The sequence below is a fragment of the Hypanus sabinus genome, chromosome 25 (genome assembly GCF_030144855.1).
Source record: "Hypanus sabinus isolate sHypSab1 chromosome 25, sHypSab1.hap1, whole genome shotgun sequence".
Classification (NCBI taxonomy): Eukaryota; Metazoa; Chordata; class Chondrichthyes; order Myliobatiformes; family Dasyatidae; genus Hypanus; species Hypanus sabinus.
In genome coordinates this window covers 45,307,963-45,324,239 of record NC_082730.1, presented here as the reverse complement: position 1 = coordinate 45,324,239, position 16,277 = coordinate 45,307,963, and the positions used below count along the sequence as shown (strand labels likewise).

General features: G+C 41.1%; 1 protein-coding gene across 2 annotated transcripts in view; it reads right to left on the bottom strand.

Moving 5' to 3' along the window:
* kdm5ba (lysine demethylase 5Ba) overlaps positions 1–16,277 on the bottom strand; it is a 147,298-nt gene that overhangs the window by 6,551 nt on the left and 124,470 nt on the right. For both annotated transcript variants that reach the window (XM_059950509.1, XM_059950508.1), the window contains exons 24-25: positions 14,991–15,108; positions 3,491–3,714 (exon numbers count right to left, since the gene is read on the bottom strand). In XM_059950509.1, the coding sequence (XP_059806492.1) occupies positions 3,491–3,714; positions 14,991–15,108 (342 nt within the window). The remainder of the gene's footprint in view (positions 1–3,490; positions 3,715–14,990; positions 15,109–16,277) is intronic.

Sequence of the window (16,277 nt, the reverse complement as noted above, 5' to 3'; positions counted from 1 at the left end):
TAATTTTGTCCCTTGCAATCCTTTTGCTCTAACATATCTGTAGAATCTCTTAGGATTATCCTTCACCTCATCTGCTGGAGCAACTTCATGCCCTCTTTGAAGCCACCGCAATTCCTTTCTTAATGTTCTCTTGCACTTCTTGTACTCCATAAGCACCTCATTTGTTCTTACTTGCCTATACTTGCTATGCTCCTTCTCTTAACCAGGGCCTCAATATCTCTTGAAAACCAAGTTTCCCTTTTATTCTCACAAGTTTTGCACTCTCAAAATTTCACTTTTGAAGGCCTCCCACTTACCAAGCACTTTTACCAAAAAACAGTCTGTCCCAATCCACACTTGCCAGACCTTTTCTTATAACATCAAAATTGGCCTTTTTCCAATACAGAATCTTAATTCATGGACCAGATCTATCCTTTTGCATATTTACTTTGAAACTAATGGCATTATGGTCAGTTAATGCAAAGTATCCCCTACAACATCTTCTGTCACCTGTCCTCTCTCATATCCCAAAAACAGATCAAGCGAGATCACTCTCTCACTAGGACTCCTACATAACCCTCGGACTGTTGGGTAGTCTGTAATATAGCACCATTAACATATGTTATGACTGAATACTACCGTGACATTTTTCCTGACTAGTAACGCCACCCCTTCCGCTCTGTCACATCTAAAATAACAGAACCCCTGGCCCCTTCTGCAACCGAGTCTCACTAACGGCTACAACCTAATTCCAGGTGTTGAGTCATGCCCTGAACTCAACCGCCTTTCCGACAATACTTTTTGCATTGAAATTTACGCAGCTCAGGACATAAGTCACACTATGCTTAGCCTTTTGATTCCTGACTGACTGAGGTCTTAACAAAATCTGTCTCCACAGCCTCTCCGAGAACTATTCTGGCACTCTGGTTTCCACCCCACTGCAACTCCAGCAGTGGGAAATTTATTGGAATGTATTCCAAGGGACTGGATATACTAGTATTTGGATAGACATGGACAGATTAAGTATAGCCAGCATGGATTTGTGTGTGGTAGATGATACCAAGATTAAGTGTGTAGCAGGATCTGGACCAGCTAGGAAAATGGGTGGAAAAATGGCATATGAAATTTAATGCAGACAGTGTGAGGTATTGCACTTTAGGAGTGCCAACCAGTCTTACACGGTGAGCTACGGGGCACTAAGAAGTGTGGGAGAATAGAGGAATCTGGGAATACAGATCCATAATTCCTTGAAAGAGGTGTCACAGGTAGATAGGGTTGTATAGAAAGCTTTTGGCACATTAGCCTTCATAAATCAAAATACTGAGTACAGGAGTTGAGATGTTATGTTGAACTTGTTTAAGACATTTGTAAGCAACACACAAAATGTTGGAGGAACTCAGCAGCCCAAGTAGTATCTAATGCAAAGAATATAATTGACGTTTCAGGCTGAGACTCTTTAACTAAGACTGGCAAAGGGTCTCGGCTGAAAATGGTGACTGTACTCTTTTCCATAGATGCTGCCTGGCTTGCTGAGTTCCTCCAGCATTTTGTGTGTGTTGTTTGGGTTTATGTCAGATTTTCTGATAAGTCATTGATGCACCCTACTTTGGAGTATAGTGTGCAGTTTTGGTTGCCTACCTGCAGGAAAGATGAAAATTAGGTTGAAAAAGTGCTGGGGCTTGAGGACCTGAGGGAAAGGTTGAATAGGTTAGAACTTTATTGCCTAGTTTGAGGCCTCCATCTGTCAGAGTTGACCATGAATATCGCATCCTAGCTGTCTAGATAAGCAAGCCTAGGAAGTACGATATGAAGAGCAAGCTATTGCCCAAGTAGCATGCTGCCCCTCTTGACGTATCTGATCATTCCAAAGAACAGCTGAGACAAATACAGCAACGTCACATGAGTTTTCAGTCAACATTGAACTCAATGTAGGATTGCCTTCAGCTCCAGAGTTTTTCCTCTGGGTTTACTCCCGAAGCCTTCTCTACATGTGGGTATAGCCGCAAAGCAGCGGAGGTTTGAGATCAGTTTCCCTTCTCTTAAAGGAGCTGCCAACCACAGCTGCCAAGCCCCATCTGCCAAAGCGACTGGTTTTAAAGGCACCAGTAAACTGCCTTTGCCCTTTCTCCTGTCAGTAAAAACAGTTCCATTGGGCTTAGCAAACAAACCACATGTGAAGGCCAGGAGCCTGGCTTGTTGTCAAGAGGCTATTTGAGGCGCATGCCATTGGGAGCGTTTACTAGCTAGTGGGAGCTTGTCCCTATTATAACAACCTTAAGGAATAATAAAACTTTATTCCCCAAATCGTGGAAGACTGGGGGAGATTTGATCGAGGTATACACAATTATGAAGGGTATCGTATTGGGTAAATGCAAGCAGGCATTTTCCACTGAGGTTGGATGGAACTGCAACTAGGTTAAGAATAAAAGGTAAAACATTTTAGGCAAGCATGAGGGGGAACTCACAAGGTGGGTGCATGCGTGGAATAAGCTGTCAACGCAACTGGTGGATGCGGGCTCAATTTCAACATTGAAGAGAAATTTGGATAGATACATGGATTGGTGGGGTATGGAGAGCAATAGTCCAGGTGCAGGACGCTGGGAGTGGGCAGATTAATGGTTCAGTACAGACGAGATTGTTTCGGTTTTGTAATGATCTAAAATCCTATGCACAAATATGTGAATTGACTAGTTGGTGTCTAGTGTTGCTTCTAATTAGTGGCAACTTTCCACTTATCACTATTCACTTTCCACTATTCAAAGTTAACTAGTTTTAAAACAAGAGGCTTGGGTGAGGTTGGGAGTGGGGTTAAAGAGAACGGAAAAGTGTACGGGGTATGCACATTCTTAGCAGGCAAATTGAAATTACACCTTTATATTTATAGTAATGGCCTCATTGGACTAAAAATGTATAAAATATGTATTATTATTATACAGGAGTCACTTGGCTCAGAGTCCTCATTTGGAAAGTAATTATCTCAGACCCATTGTCTCACCTGTTGCCTATACCCCTACAAATAATCTTCCCTCAAGTGTCTATCTACTTTTCATTTAGAAGCCTGATTATATTACAGAGGTCTTGTGGGGGCCCACAACCCCCTCTCAAATCTTTTGTTAATACTAACAGCTTTTATTTACCTTATTTGAACCCATTCAGAGCTCAGCTCCAAATCTTTGCTTACCTCTACCAAGTTCCTGCTCAACTTGTTTTTTGCTTCAAGCAGCATCGGTGGAAGAAGGAACTGACCTAGGGCAACTCACGGACTTGGGCTGTATACTTTTTCTCTGTGACTGTATGTCTTCCTGAAATTGTAGCAATACGTGCCATGTGTTATGTGAAGTATATGCTGTGGCATAATGTGTTTTGCACCTTGGACCTGGAGGAACGTTGTTTCACTGTCTGATATTCTTCTACACACAATCTGCCAACTACTTCCAGTAAGACAGCAAAGTAAGCATGCTTTGGCAGTAAATCTAGGGCAACTTATGCTGCATATATAGCAGTTCCATACCTCAGCTGCTGAAGTATCACAGACTTCTGCAAGACACTGCATAACCTCAAGTTGTTCATAGTTCAGTTGCTCAGATTGTTGCTGGAGATCTTCTGCTGCAAGGGACTGAGTTAACCATAAAAGCTGATAAATGTGTTGCATCTCAGGTAGAGTCACCTGCATTAATAGAGCCTCCATCATCAGTTCATCAAGTTGAGATCTCACATCAGCAGGCAGGTACAGCCCTGAAAGAGTCACACATTGCGAAAGTAAGTTCATTATCACCAAAGCAGCCCGAATATTTTCCAGCCGGGCTAAATTTCCCCACAAAAATCTGTTCTATCCAATTTTTCCTTTTAAGAAAATACTTAGTTCAAAGACATGCACAACAATCCCCTATTTTATTTTATTTTATTTAGATTTATAGTACAGAACCACACTGCCCAGCAACCCCCAACTCAATCCTAGCCTAATCACAGAATAATTTACAATGCCCAATTAACCTACCAACTGGTACTCTTTAGATTATGGGAGGAACCGGAGAAAACCCATGCATTCCAAGGAGAGGATGTACAGACTGCTTAAAAATATTGGAATTGAGCTCTGATGCTCACAAGCTGTAATAGCTCATGCTAATCGCTATGCAAATTGATATTCACATGTCTGTGACCAATATCATGCGAATATCAAATAAAGACTGCTACTGCAATTGGTGTATTACAATCTAAGTTGAGTGCTGAGACCAGTTCATCTAGATTCTAGAACACAGATGGAATAAAGGATATAATGGAGGCATGGCAATAGGGGCTACCATTACTCCCATTTACACTGCTCAGTATCTTCTCATTTTACACAGTCAGTACTCAAAATATAAATTTTTACATGGACACCACGGGTTTATGTTTTCTAGCACAGCCACAAAGCCTCACAAATGACAGGATATTGCAGCTGCTAAGGAAAACCATCCAGCCAATCTCCATTTACCCACAAGGTGAACTGCTTTATTCTATACCTGTCACCCAATTATCAAACCAATAATTCCCCTTCACTACCACGTTTACAGTATTTTGTGATTTATCTCTCAATGCATTTATGATTTCAAGTTACGTTTGGAAGATCATCACAGTTTGAACATACACCACCTATGTTCTCACCTATTCTTTTGAGATTTGTCTTTCCATTAGCTTTGCCATCTTTCATATATCCAAGATCATTTCCTAGGTCCTTCATAGAACAGTACAGCACAGTACAGCCCCTTCAAGCCACAATGTTGTGCTGACCTCTCACCCATCCCTCCTACATAACTCTCCATTTTTCTGTCAGTCCTAGGCCTATTTAAAAGTCTCTTAAATGTCCCTAATATATCTGCCTCTACCACCACCCTAGCAGGGTGTTCCATGCACCCACCACTGTATAAAAAAACTTCTCTGGCACGAACCCCCCCCCCCCCTTATACTTTCCTCCAACCACCTTAAAATTATCAACCCTGCTATTTACCATTTACACCACTGGCTATCCACAATTTATTGCTATCATCTTATACACCTAAGTCACTGTTCACCTTCTTTCACTCCAAAGCAGCACTAGCTCACTCAACTTATTCTCATAAGACATGCTCTCCAATCCAAGCAGCATTCTAGTAAATCTCCTAGAACACTATAGCACAGAATCAGTCCTTTGGCCCATCTAGTCCATGCCGAACATTAATCTACGCAGTGCCATTGACCTACACTCGGCCCACAAATAACCCTCCATGCCCCTCTAATCCATGTACCCATCCAAAATTTTTTAATGTTGAAATCGAACCTGTATCTACCACTTGCACTGGCAGCTCGTTGCAGTCTTACCACTCTTTGTGAAGTTCCCCTTGTCTTCTCCTTACTGTACACCTTTCACCCTTAACCCACGATCTCTAATTGTAGTCTCACCCAACCTAAGTAGAACAAGCCTGATAACATTTAACTTATCGATACGCCTCTGATTTTGCATACTTCTCTCAAACCTCACCTCTATTTTCTACATTCTAACCTACTCAACCTTTCCCTGTAACTCAGGTCCTCAAGTCTCAACAACATCCTTGTAAACTTTCTCTGCACTCTTCCAATCTTATTTACACCTCCCTGTAGGTACTCACCAACATTTTATATAATATGCCAACTCCTGTGCACTCCAACACATTAACACCAATATATCAAAAGCTTTCCTACAACCTTATCAACCTGTGAAGCCACTTTCAAGGAATTACAAATCTGTATTCCCAGATCCCTCTGTTCTACCACAGTCCTGAGTGCCCAACTGGTCACTGTGTAATACCTACCCGGTCCTCCCAAAGTACAACTCACGTTTGCATGAAATTCCATATGCTATACTTTTGGCCAATCCAAACTTGCAGGTTCCTTTCTGATACTATCAAATTTGGCCTTTCTCCAATATAGAATTTTAATACAAGGACCAGCTTTCAACCCATACCCTTTGATGCCCTGGCTAATCAAGAACCTATCTATCTCTGCCTTAAATACACTCAATGACTTGGCCTCCACAGCTGCTCATAGCAACAAATTCCACAGATTTACCACCCTTTGACTAAAGTAATTTCTCCACATCTCGGTTCTAAAAGGACGTCCTTCAATCCTGAAGCCGTGCCCTTTTGTCCTAGACTCCCCTACCATGGGAAATAACTTTTGCCATATCTAATCTAAATTACCTCTCAGCTCTTGAACTCAATCCCCAGCTAATGATGGGGAAAAAAACATTACACATCTTCTTAACCACCTCATCAACTTGTATGGTATAAATGAAGTACGTAGTTCACTGTGGCTTTGTCTTCTGATCATCAACAACACAGAAGCCAGTTCGACTTATTCTAAGTGATATTATGCAACAGTTGTGAGCACCAAGTTCAGCAATAGCTGAACCAGACAACAAGCTGGCTAAAATACTGAAGATATTCTCCTGTGGAAGCCGCAGCACCAGTCAAGCTATTTTAGGAGAGTTACAAAACCGGTTTACGTGACAATTTGAAAAACCACTAATACACACTTGACACCAACACCTCAACACCAGCTCCATAGCAAAGAAAGCCCAGAAGCATCTCTACTTTCTGCAAAGGCTGAGAAAAGTCCATCTCACACCTTCCATCCTCACCACATTCTGCAGGGGTTGTACTGAGAGCATCCTGAGCAGCTACATCACTGCCTGGTTTGGAAATTGCACCATCTCAGATCGCAAGACCCTGCAGCAGATAGTGAGGTCAGCTGCGATCATTGGGGTCTCTCTTCCGGCCATTACAGACATTTACACCACATGCTGCATCTGTAAAGCTATCAGCATTATGAAGGACTCCACACACCCCTCATACAAACTCTTCTCCCTCCTGCCATCAGGGAAAAGGCACCGAAGCATTCCAGCTCTCACAACCAGTTTCTTCCTCCAAGCCATCAGACTCCTCAAGATACAAAGTCTGGACTCTGACCAACAACTTCCCTCTCCTCTACTATGCCTATTGTACTGCCTATTATTTATTGTAATGCCTGCACTGTTTTGTGCACTTTATGCAGTCCTGGGCAGGTCTGTAGTCTAGTGTAGTTTTTGTGTTGTTTTTGTATTGTTTCATGTACCACCATGGTACTGAAAAACATCTCATTTTTACTGTGTACTGTACCAGCAGTTATGGTCGAAATGACAATAAAAAGTGACTTGATAGGACACATCCAAAATGGTTAATTCCTGTTCTGTTATCTTTAATTAGTAGAAAAGTGAAGCAACCTGTTGTTGACAAAGCCAGAGCAATAACTGGACATTTATCAGCAAATTCCAGTTTCACCAGCACCACTCGGCTCCAGTTCTCACAAACTTGTCTAACTGTGGACCAAAGAACTGAATTCCAAAAGGTGAAGCAATGATGGCATCAAGACAGCCTTTGAACAAGTTCAGCATTAATGATCTCTTGTAGAACTGCAGTTAATCACTAATGTCTTAAAGGATGGGGATGTTCTTTCAGCTGCCTCCTTCCGATGTGTTTCCTTGTCCAAATGTTGCAAATGGACATTGTGGCTGCAGCTGCCGCAGTATCAGGACATGGTTCTACCACAGGGGCTCCTCAGGGTAGTGTCCTAGACCCAACCACCACAGTCATCTTCCTTACATCTAAAGATCAGATTAGGGATGTTTGCTATTGATTGCATAATATTCAAAGCCACTTACAATTCCTTCACAAATGAACCACTATATATTGGTTTACAATAAACTAGTTGCCAGGCCATGACCAACAGTACAAGAGTCCTTTGACATTTAAATATTTGACCCAAAATGCCATAAACCATTATTCATTATAACCATATAACAATTACAGCACGGAAACAGGCCATCTCGGCCCTACTAGTCGTGCCAAACGCTTACTCTCACCTAGTCCCACCAACCTGCACTCAGCCCATAACCCTTCATTCCTTTCCTGTCCATATATCTATCCAATTTTACTTTAAATGACAATATCGAACCTGCCTCTACCACTTCTACAGGAAGCTCATTCCAAACAGCTACCACACTCTGAGTAAAGAAGTTTCCCCTCGTGTTACCCTTAAACTTTTGCCCCCTAACTCTCAAATCATGTCCTCTTGTTTGAATCTCCCCTACTCTCAATGGAAAAAGCCTGTCCGCATCAACTCTATCTATCCCCCTCATAATTTTAAATACCTCTATCAAGCCCCCCTCAACCTTCTATGCTCCAAAGAAAAAAGACCTAACTTGTTCAAACTTTCTCTGTAACTTAGGTGCTGAAATCCAAGTAACATTCTAGTAAATCGCCTATATACTCTCTCTATTTTGTTCACATCTTTCCTATAATTCGGTGACCAGAACTGTACACAATACTCCAAACTTGGCCTCACAAATGCCTTGTACAATTTTAACATTACATTGAGTCCTATACTCAATGCTCTGATTTATAAAGGCCAGCATACCAAAAGCTTTCTTTACCAACCTGTCCACATGAGATTCCACCTTCAGGGAACCAGGTACCATTATTCCTAGATCACTCGCATTAGCTACTGCATTCCTCAATGCCCTACCATTTACTATGCATGTCCTATTTTGATTAGTCCTACCAAAATGTAGCACTTCACACTTATCAGCATTAAACTCCATCTGCCATCGCACAGCCCACTCTTCTAACTGGCCTAAATCTCTCTGCAAGCTTTGAAAACCTACCTCATTATCCACAACGCCACCTACCTTAGGTATCATCTGCATACTTACTAATCCAATTTACCAACCCATCATCCAGATCATCCAATGTATATGACAAACATTGGACCCAGTACAGATCCCTGAGGCACACCACTAGTCATCGGCCTTAAACCTGACAAACAGTTATCCACCACTACTCTCTGGCATGTCCCATCCAGCCACTGTTGAATCCATTTTACTCCTTCAGTATTAATACCTAACGATTCAACCTTCCTAACTAACTTTCCATGTGGAACCTTGTCAAAGGCCTTACTGAAGTCCATAAAGACAACATCCACTGCTTTACCCTCGTCAACTTTCCTCGTAACCTCTTCAAAAACTTCAATGAAATTTGTCAAACATGACCTTCCATGCACAAATCCATGTTGACTGTTCCTAATCAGACCCTGCCTATCCAGATAATTATATGTACCATCTCTAAGAATATTTTCCATTAATTTACTCACCACTGACGTCAAACTTACAGGCCGATAATTGCTAGGTTTACTCTTGGAACCCTTATTAAACAATGGAACCACATGAGCAATACGCCAATCCTCTGGCACCATCCCCATTTCTAATGACATTTGAAATATTTTTTGTCAGAACCCCTGCTATTTCTACACTAACTTCCCTCGAGGTCCTAGGGAATATCTTGTCAGGACCTGGAGACTTATCCACTTTTATGTTCTTTAAAAGCACCAGTACTTCCTCTTCTTTAATTATCATTTAACTAAGATTAATTATGATCCATAATAATCATTCTTTAATCATTTTCCATAACTACCCTACTTGTTTCCCTTACCTTACACAATTCAATATCCTTCTCCTTAGTGAATACCGAAGAAAAGAAATTGTTCAAAATCTCCCCCATTTCTTTTGGCTCCACACACTAATTCTCTAAGGGACCAATTTTATCCCTCACTATCCTTTTGCTATTAATATAACTGTAGAAACCCTTTGGATTTATTTTCAGCTTACTTGCCAAAGCAACCTCATATCTTCTTTTAGCTTTTCTAATTTCTTTCTTAAGATTCATTTTACATTCTTTATATTGCTCGAGTACCTCATTTACTCCATGCTGCCTATATTTATTGTAGATCTCTTTTTCCGAACCAAGTTTCCAATATCCCTTGAAAACCATGGCCCTCTCAAACTTTTAACCTTTCCTTTCAACCTAACAGGAACATAAAGATTCTGTACCCTCAAAATTTCACCTTTAAATGACCTCCATTTCTCTGTTACATCTTTCCCATACGACAAACTGTCCCAATCCACTCCTTCTAAATCCTTTCGCATCTCTTCAAAGTTAGCCCTTCTCCAATCTTCTCCATAATTATATTGAAACTAATGGCATTGTGATCACTGGACCTGAAGTGCTCCCCAACACATACCTCCATCACCTGACCTATCTCATTCCCGAACAGGAGATCCAACACTGCCCCTTCTCTAGTCGGCACCTCTATCTATTGCTGCAAAAAACTATCCTGCACACATTTTACAAACTCCAAACCATCCAGCCCTTTTATAGAATGGGCTTCCCAGTCTATGTGTGGAAAATTAAAATCTCCCACAATCACAACCTTGTGCTTACTACAAATATTGGCTATCTCCTTACAAATTTGCTGCTCCAATTCTCTCTCCCCATTAGATGGTCTATAATACACCACTATAAACGTTACTACATCTTTCCCATTCCTCAATTCCACCCAAATAGTCTCCCTAGATGAGCCCTCTAATCTATCCTGCCAGAGCACCGCTGCAATATTTTCTCTGATAAGCAATGCAACATCTCCCCCTATTGCCCCTCCGATTCTATCACACTGGAAGCAATGAAATCCAGAAATATTTAGTTACCAATCACACCCCTCCTGCAACCATGTTTCACTGATAGCTACAACATCATATTTCCAGGTATCAATCCACGCTCTAAGCTCATCCACCTTTCTTACAATGCTCCTAACATTAAAATAGATGCATTTAAGAAATTCTCCACCTCTTACTCTCTGTTTATCCCTAATGGTGCAAACAACTTTATTATCTTTTTCTTCCTTCTCCCCTACATCTTCAGTCTGAGCCCTCCCCCTCTCTATCACCTGCCTATCCTCCCTCACACACTGTCAGCAAGCTTTCTCTATTTGTAAACTAACCTCCTCTCTTCTAGTCTCTTCAAATTGATTCCCACCCCCCCAACTATTCTAGTTTAAAGTCTCCCAAGTAACCTTAGCAAATCTCCACGCCAGGATATTGGTTCCCCTAGGATTCAAAAGCAACCTGTCCTTTTTGTACAGGCCACATCTGCCCCAAAAGAGGTCCCAATGATCCAGAAACTTGAATCCCTGCTCCAATCCCTCAGCCACACATTTATCCTCCATCTCATTCCATTCCTACTCTCACTGTCATGTGGCACAGGCAGTAAGCCCAAGATTACTACCTTTGCGGTCCTTCTTCTCAACTCCCTCTATTCTTCTTTCAGGACCTCTTTCCTTTTCCTACCTACCGTAAACTCCGGTGTAAAAGCTGAGAATTTGGCCCTAAAGTTTGGTCCTAAAATTAGGGGGTCGGCTTATAGAGGGTGCCAACTTTGGAAAAACAAATACATGGAAAACAGGTTGTACTTATTGGCTGTTTTTGAGTCAAACTGGTTCCACTGTCGATGTATGAATTCTTTGATTTGTTTAAACTCACATCTCGTGGCTGGAGCACGGCCATCAAACCACAGGGGACGACTGCAATGTCCGTATTTTCAGCTTTCAGTGCTGCTTTTGTCTCACCTGACAAGTGCACTTTGAACATGTCCCAGACAAGTAGCGACTTTTCCTTCCTGACACCTTCAGGACATCAACACCACACCACTTTAACCCACTTCAAACAACCCGCTTCGTCCATCCAGCATTTTTGAACGTAAACACCCGTGGGAATTTTCTGAGCTCTCTGTTTTTTGTCTCAACACAAGATCACGTCTATTCGTAAACTGGGTGCACCAACTTCGCGTAGCTTTGAAATTTTCATTGACCTCACAGTGTTTTTCGTCCCATTCAACACTTGAACTCAAATCATTTCTCTGGTAACAATGTATCCTGATGATCGCTGGTGACTCACCCACTCTACAACTTTTTCTTCCAGTTCTGGCCACTGGCATGTTTTCCCGCGGTTTGCACATTTTGTCTTTAGCATTTCCCTCAGCGTGTCCTCTGCCTTTCTCCACTCTCTCACTCTCTCTTGTTTGCACTAAACTTCTTAGCAGCTGCAGAACTTAGCAAAATCAACAACCTTCAGCTTGAAGCCAGCATCATATCGCATTTGTTTTAATCTTTTGTACATGGTGGTCGCAAACTCAATATTGAGTACGCGTATTGATCCCGCCACCCCGTGTTATGTTTTAACGAGATTGCTATGGGCGCTAAATGGTTTCACGGGGGTTACATTTCAGAGGATTCTTTTCCATTGGAAACCTAATCCAAAATTTCTCTCCCTGATTTATTAAGAATTCGCCTATAACACTCTACAATGTGTAGGCCTGTTTTCTTAGCAGGTACTGGTTCACAAAATTTCCAGGGTCCAGATCCAGCAAAGCGGAGTGATCCAGCTTTGATCCAGCATGTGAGATCTTGTGTTCTTTTCTGGTTAAATCAAAAACCAATACAAAAGGGGTTGGCTTATACAAAGGTAACAAGAAAAAGTCACTTTTTTAACCTTGAAAATGGGAGGTCGGCTAATACTCCAGAATATATGGTATGTCATTGGTACCTATATGTACCACAACCTCTGGCTCCTCACCCTCCCACTTCAGGATATCTTGGACACAATCAGAAACATCCCGGACCCTGGCACCAGGGAGGCAAACTACCATCCGGGTCTCCTGACTGCGTCCACAGAATCGCCTATCTGACCCCCTAACTATCGAGTCCCCTATTACTACTGCCTTCCTCTTTTTTTCCCTACTTTTCTGAGCTACAGGGCTGGGCTCTGTGCCGGAGACACGGCTACTGTTGCTTTCATAATTCATTAAACCAGAAATTCAGGTAGACCAGCTACATGACACTGACAAGAATGGGTCAAAAGCCAGGTATATTCTGCTCCAAATAACTCATCCTGTCTCCCACAAGCTTTCTAATTGTCTGAATGTGTAGCTCCAACAACACTCATCAAATTTAACAGCATTCAAGTTAAAGCATTCCACTTAGATAGCAGCTTATCCACAAAGTCAAATGTGCATTTCCTCCCTGACTGGCTGGAGAGCTGAAGGGTATCTTCAATCTTACTGCTGCAGTCTGAGTTCCCACCTGCTTCAACAGGACAGCAATTATGCATACCCAGGAGGACCAGAGTGCCACGCATCTATTGTAATAAGTACTTCAAGACATTGGTTATGCATAGAATTAATTCTTGCCAGAGCAAGGACCTGGACCCTCTGCAACTTGCCTTCAACAACAGTTCTACAGCTCACTGGCTGTTCAAACTCTACTTTGGAATTCAACACCATCATTCCCTTAGTGCTAATCAACAAGCTTCAAAACTGGACCTCTAAACCTCCCTCTGTAACTGGATTCCAGATACCCCTCCATCAGGAGACCACAATCATTGTAGATCAGTACTAACATGTCCTCATTGACAATCAATAATGGTCCATCTCAAAAATGTATACTTAGCCATTAGCTCTACTACCTCTATACATGACTGTGTGGTTAAGCACATTTCACATGCTATTTATAAATTACCAATGACACCTCCGCTGCAGGTAAAATCTCGCATCATAACAAGAGCCAAACAGGAATGAGATGATTCAAAATTCTTCAATTCATCTGAAGTCTCTCCAGAGGAACTGTGTGCCTGTTATTGCCAAAGTCTACAAAAAATAGTGGATATAGCGAAATCCATCACAGGTAAAACCCTCCCCGCATTAAGCGCATCTACTTAGAGCAATGTTGCAGGAAAGCAGCGTCATCAAGGAACCCCCAACATACAGGTCATGCTTTCTTCTTGCCGCTGATATCAGCGAGGTGGCACAGGAGCCTCAGGACCCACACCAGCAGGTTTAAGAACAGTTACTACCCATCAACCATCAGGCTCTTGAACCAAAGGGAATAACTTCATTCACATTCTCGATATTTATTGCTTATTATTTTCTTTTTGTATATGTACAGTTTGTTTTTTACAAATTGGTGGTCTGTCTATCTTGCGTGGAGTTTTCATTGATTTTATTGTATTTCTTTGTATTCATGTAAAAGCCCACAAGAAAATGAATCTCAGGGTAGTAGATGGTGACATATGTACTTTGACAATAAACTTACTTTGAAGTTTGTGGTTTTCTAACTTTTTTGCTGTCTATTGTGAACCAGCTGACAAGTATAACTAGGGAACAACTCCATTAGTCTGAGCATACAAGTAAAAAGTTGGTAAAAGGCTTCTACCTTTTCTCACTTAGTATAGTGTTCTAATTTATGGACAAAGAATAGAATGTCATGCACTACGGTTACCTGTCCATTACCTGTCTGCACAACAGCCAAAGGGGAGATTTCCATACTTTGTACCATGGCAGAAGTGTCTTAGGTTAGGGCTTTACACCAAACAATGGATAGCACCAAGCTCATTACACTGCATCTTTCTGCTGAAATATCACTGGTCAAGACAAGCACAACTTTCCAGTTGTGAGGCTCTTGTCTTTTTCCATCTCCCAGGGTTACAACTGTGAAAAATCTCTCATAGAATTGAAGAAACAATCAGGGAGAAGGTTATGTAGCAGCCACGCCTGGACTACCAGACTCAAAAACAGTTACCTTCCCCAAGCAGTAAGGCCAATTAACACTTCCAGATGACATTATTTCAAGTCAATAACTTTATGTACAGCATAGCTTCTTTATGGGCATACAATGTCTATAATCTAATGTATTTATATTTTTTTTATTATTGTATTCTTTATCATTTGTGGGGTTTTTTTGTGCTGCATTGGATCCAAAGTGACAATTATTTCACTCTTCATACACTTAACAATCAAGATTCAAGACTGTCCTGTATACATGTCCTAATCAGAGAAACTTGACTTCTACCTTCAGGAAAGGAATATTCTCTACACATGATTACCAAGAGGTACTGCGGGCCTCTCCTCTTTCCAATTCTGTCCACAAATGGACGTTTTTGCAATAATGAGCCACATGAGAATACAAAGGGAAATAGTTCTTATTAATCAGAATTATTTTCCAAATGGAATCAATTACTAAAGATGAAAATTGAAGAGTTTTAATGAAAAGTATAAGCTGCAGCCCCACTGCCAGATCAATATACATTTCTTACAAACCTTGAGATGGGATGTTCTTCTGCCATGAAGGTCTGGAACCTCCTATCTTCTCTTCTTTTTGTGAAAGATTCCTATTACAAACTGCAGTAAAATACTTAACCTCTTTGCCAGAATTCACCTGAATAGATGAAAAATAAGATATGTGAATACACTAAACTGATTTCAATTGGGTTTTGGTGTTGAAGATTAAGAAATAATGGCAAATCTCTATATAATTGGAGGGAAGATAGATTTAATAGAGATTCAGGGGTGAGAAACACTCATTGATGGTTGAAATGTGTAACATATAGAAAATGAGGATAATTCTATCAAATTACTAATCTTCATCTTCATTCTTAGTCAAGATAATAATTAGCAAATCAAAGCCATTTTATTGACTGTTCAATGATAAGCCAGTTAATCAGCAATCGCATTATGAATTGGGTATCTCAGACATGCAGAAACATTTCCCATACCCAAGAATTTGCAAATCATACAGGTGAAATATCCATTAACAGCTACTGTTCCATAATTTGAGGGATATATTTTCCAAGAAATCTCTGCCTTTTAGCCTGGATTTATCAATAACATGATAGGGGTATTTAAGGATAAAAACTAGCATTTTCCATGCTGCCCATGACCAAATAAATAATAGAGTCTTTATCCTTCAGTCGTAAGGGAGACTGCTGCTTCATGAATGTGACTCGTACCCAGGTTAATGGCTACCAATGTGCATCAGGATTTGTTTTGTATCCAGGTATTACTTGAGCATTGAATACAAATGCATTTTGACAGTGTGACAGGTAAAAAAAATGATACATCAACATGAATATCTTCAACAACTCGCATGATGTTGTTTCCAGAAGGCTGAAGATACATTGTGTTGGCCATGTAGAGTTATTTAGCAAGTAACCTCTCTGGGAGATGAGAAGAAAGTGATGGTTTAAGTATTCATGCGGCTGTAAGATTCCCATTTTATATGGTTAGAGATCAGTCTGAATGGTTTAATTCTGTGTCAGGATGGGCCCAAACAAAGCATTTCATTTATTGCTCTATGTTCAATGACAACATCTTTCAAATTTCTTTCTTCATTGTCATTATGCACCAACAACAAATTCTTTGAAACAAAAAACACAAAATGCTGGCAGAACTCAGCAGGCCAGACAGCATCTACGGGAGGAGGTAGTCACTACACTTCAGGCCGAAACCCTTCATCCGGAGCCTTCTTTGAGCTCTTTTGGTTAAACGACAGAAGAATGTGGGAAAGTGATCTCCCTGATGAGACTTTTTCCAGTGTGATCCTGGCCA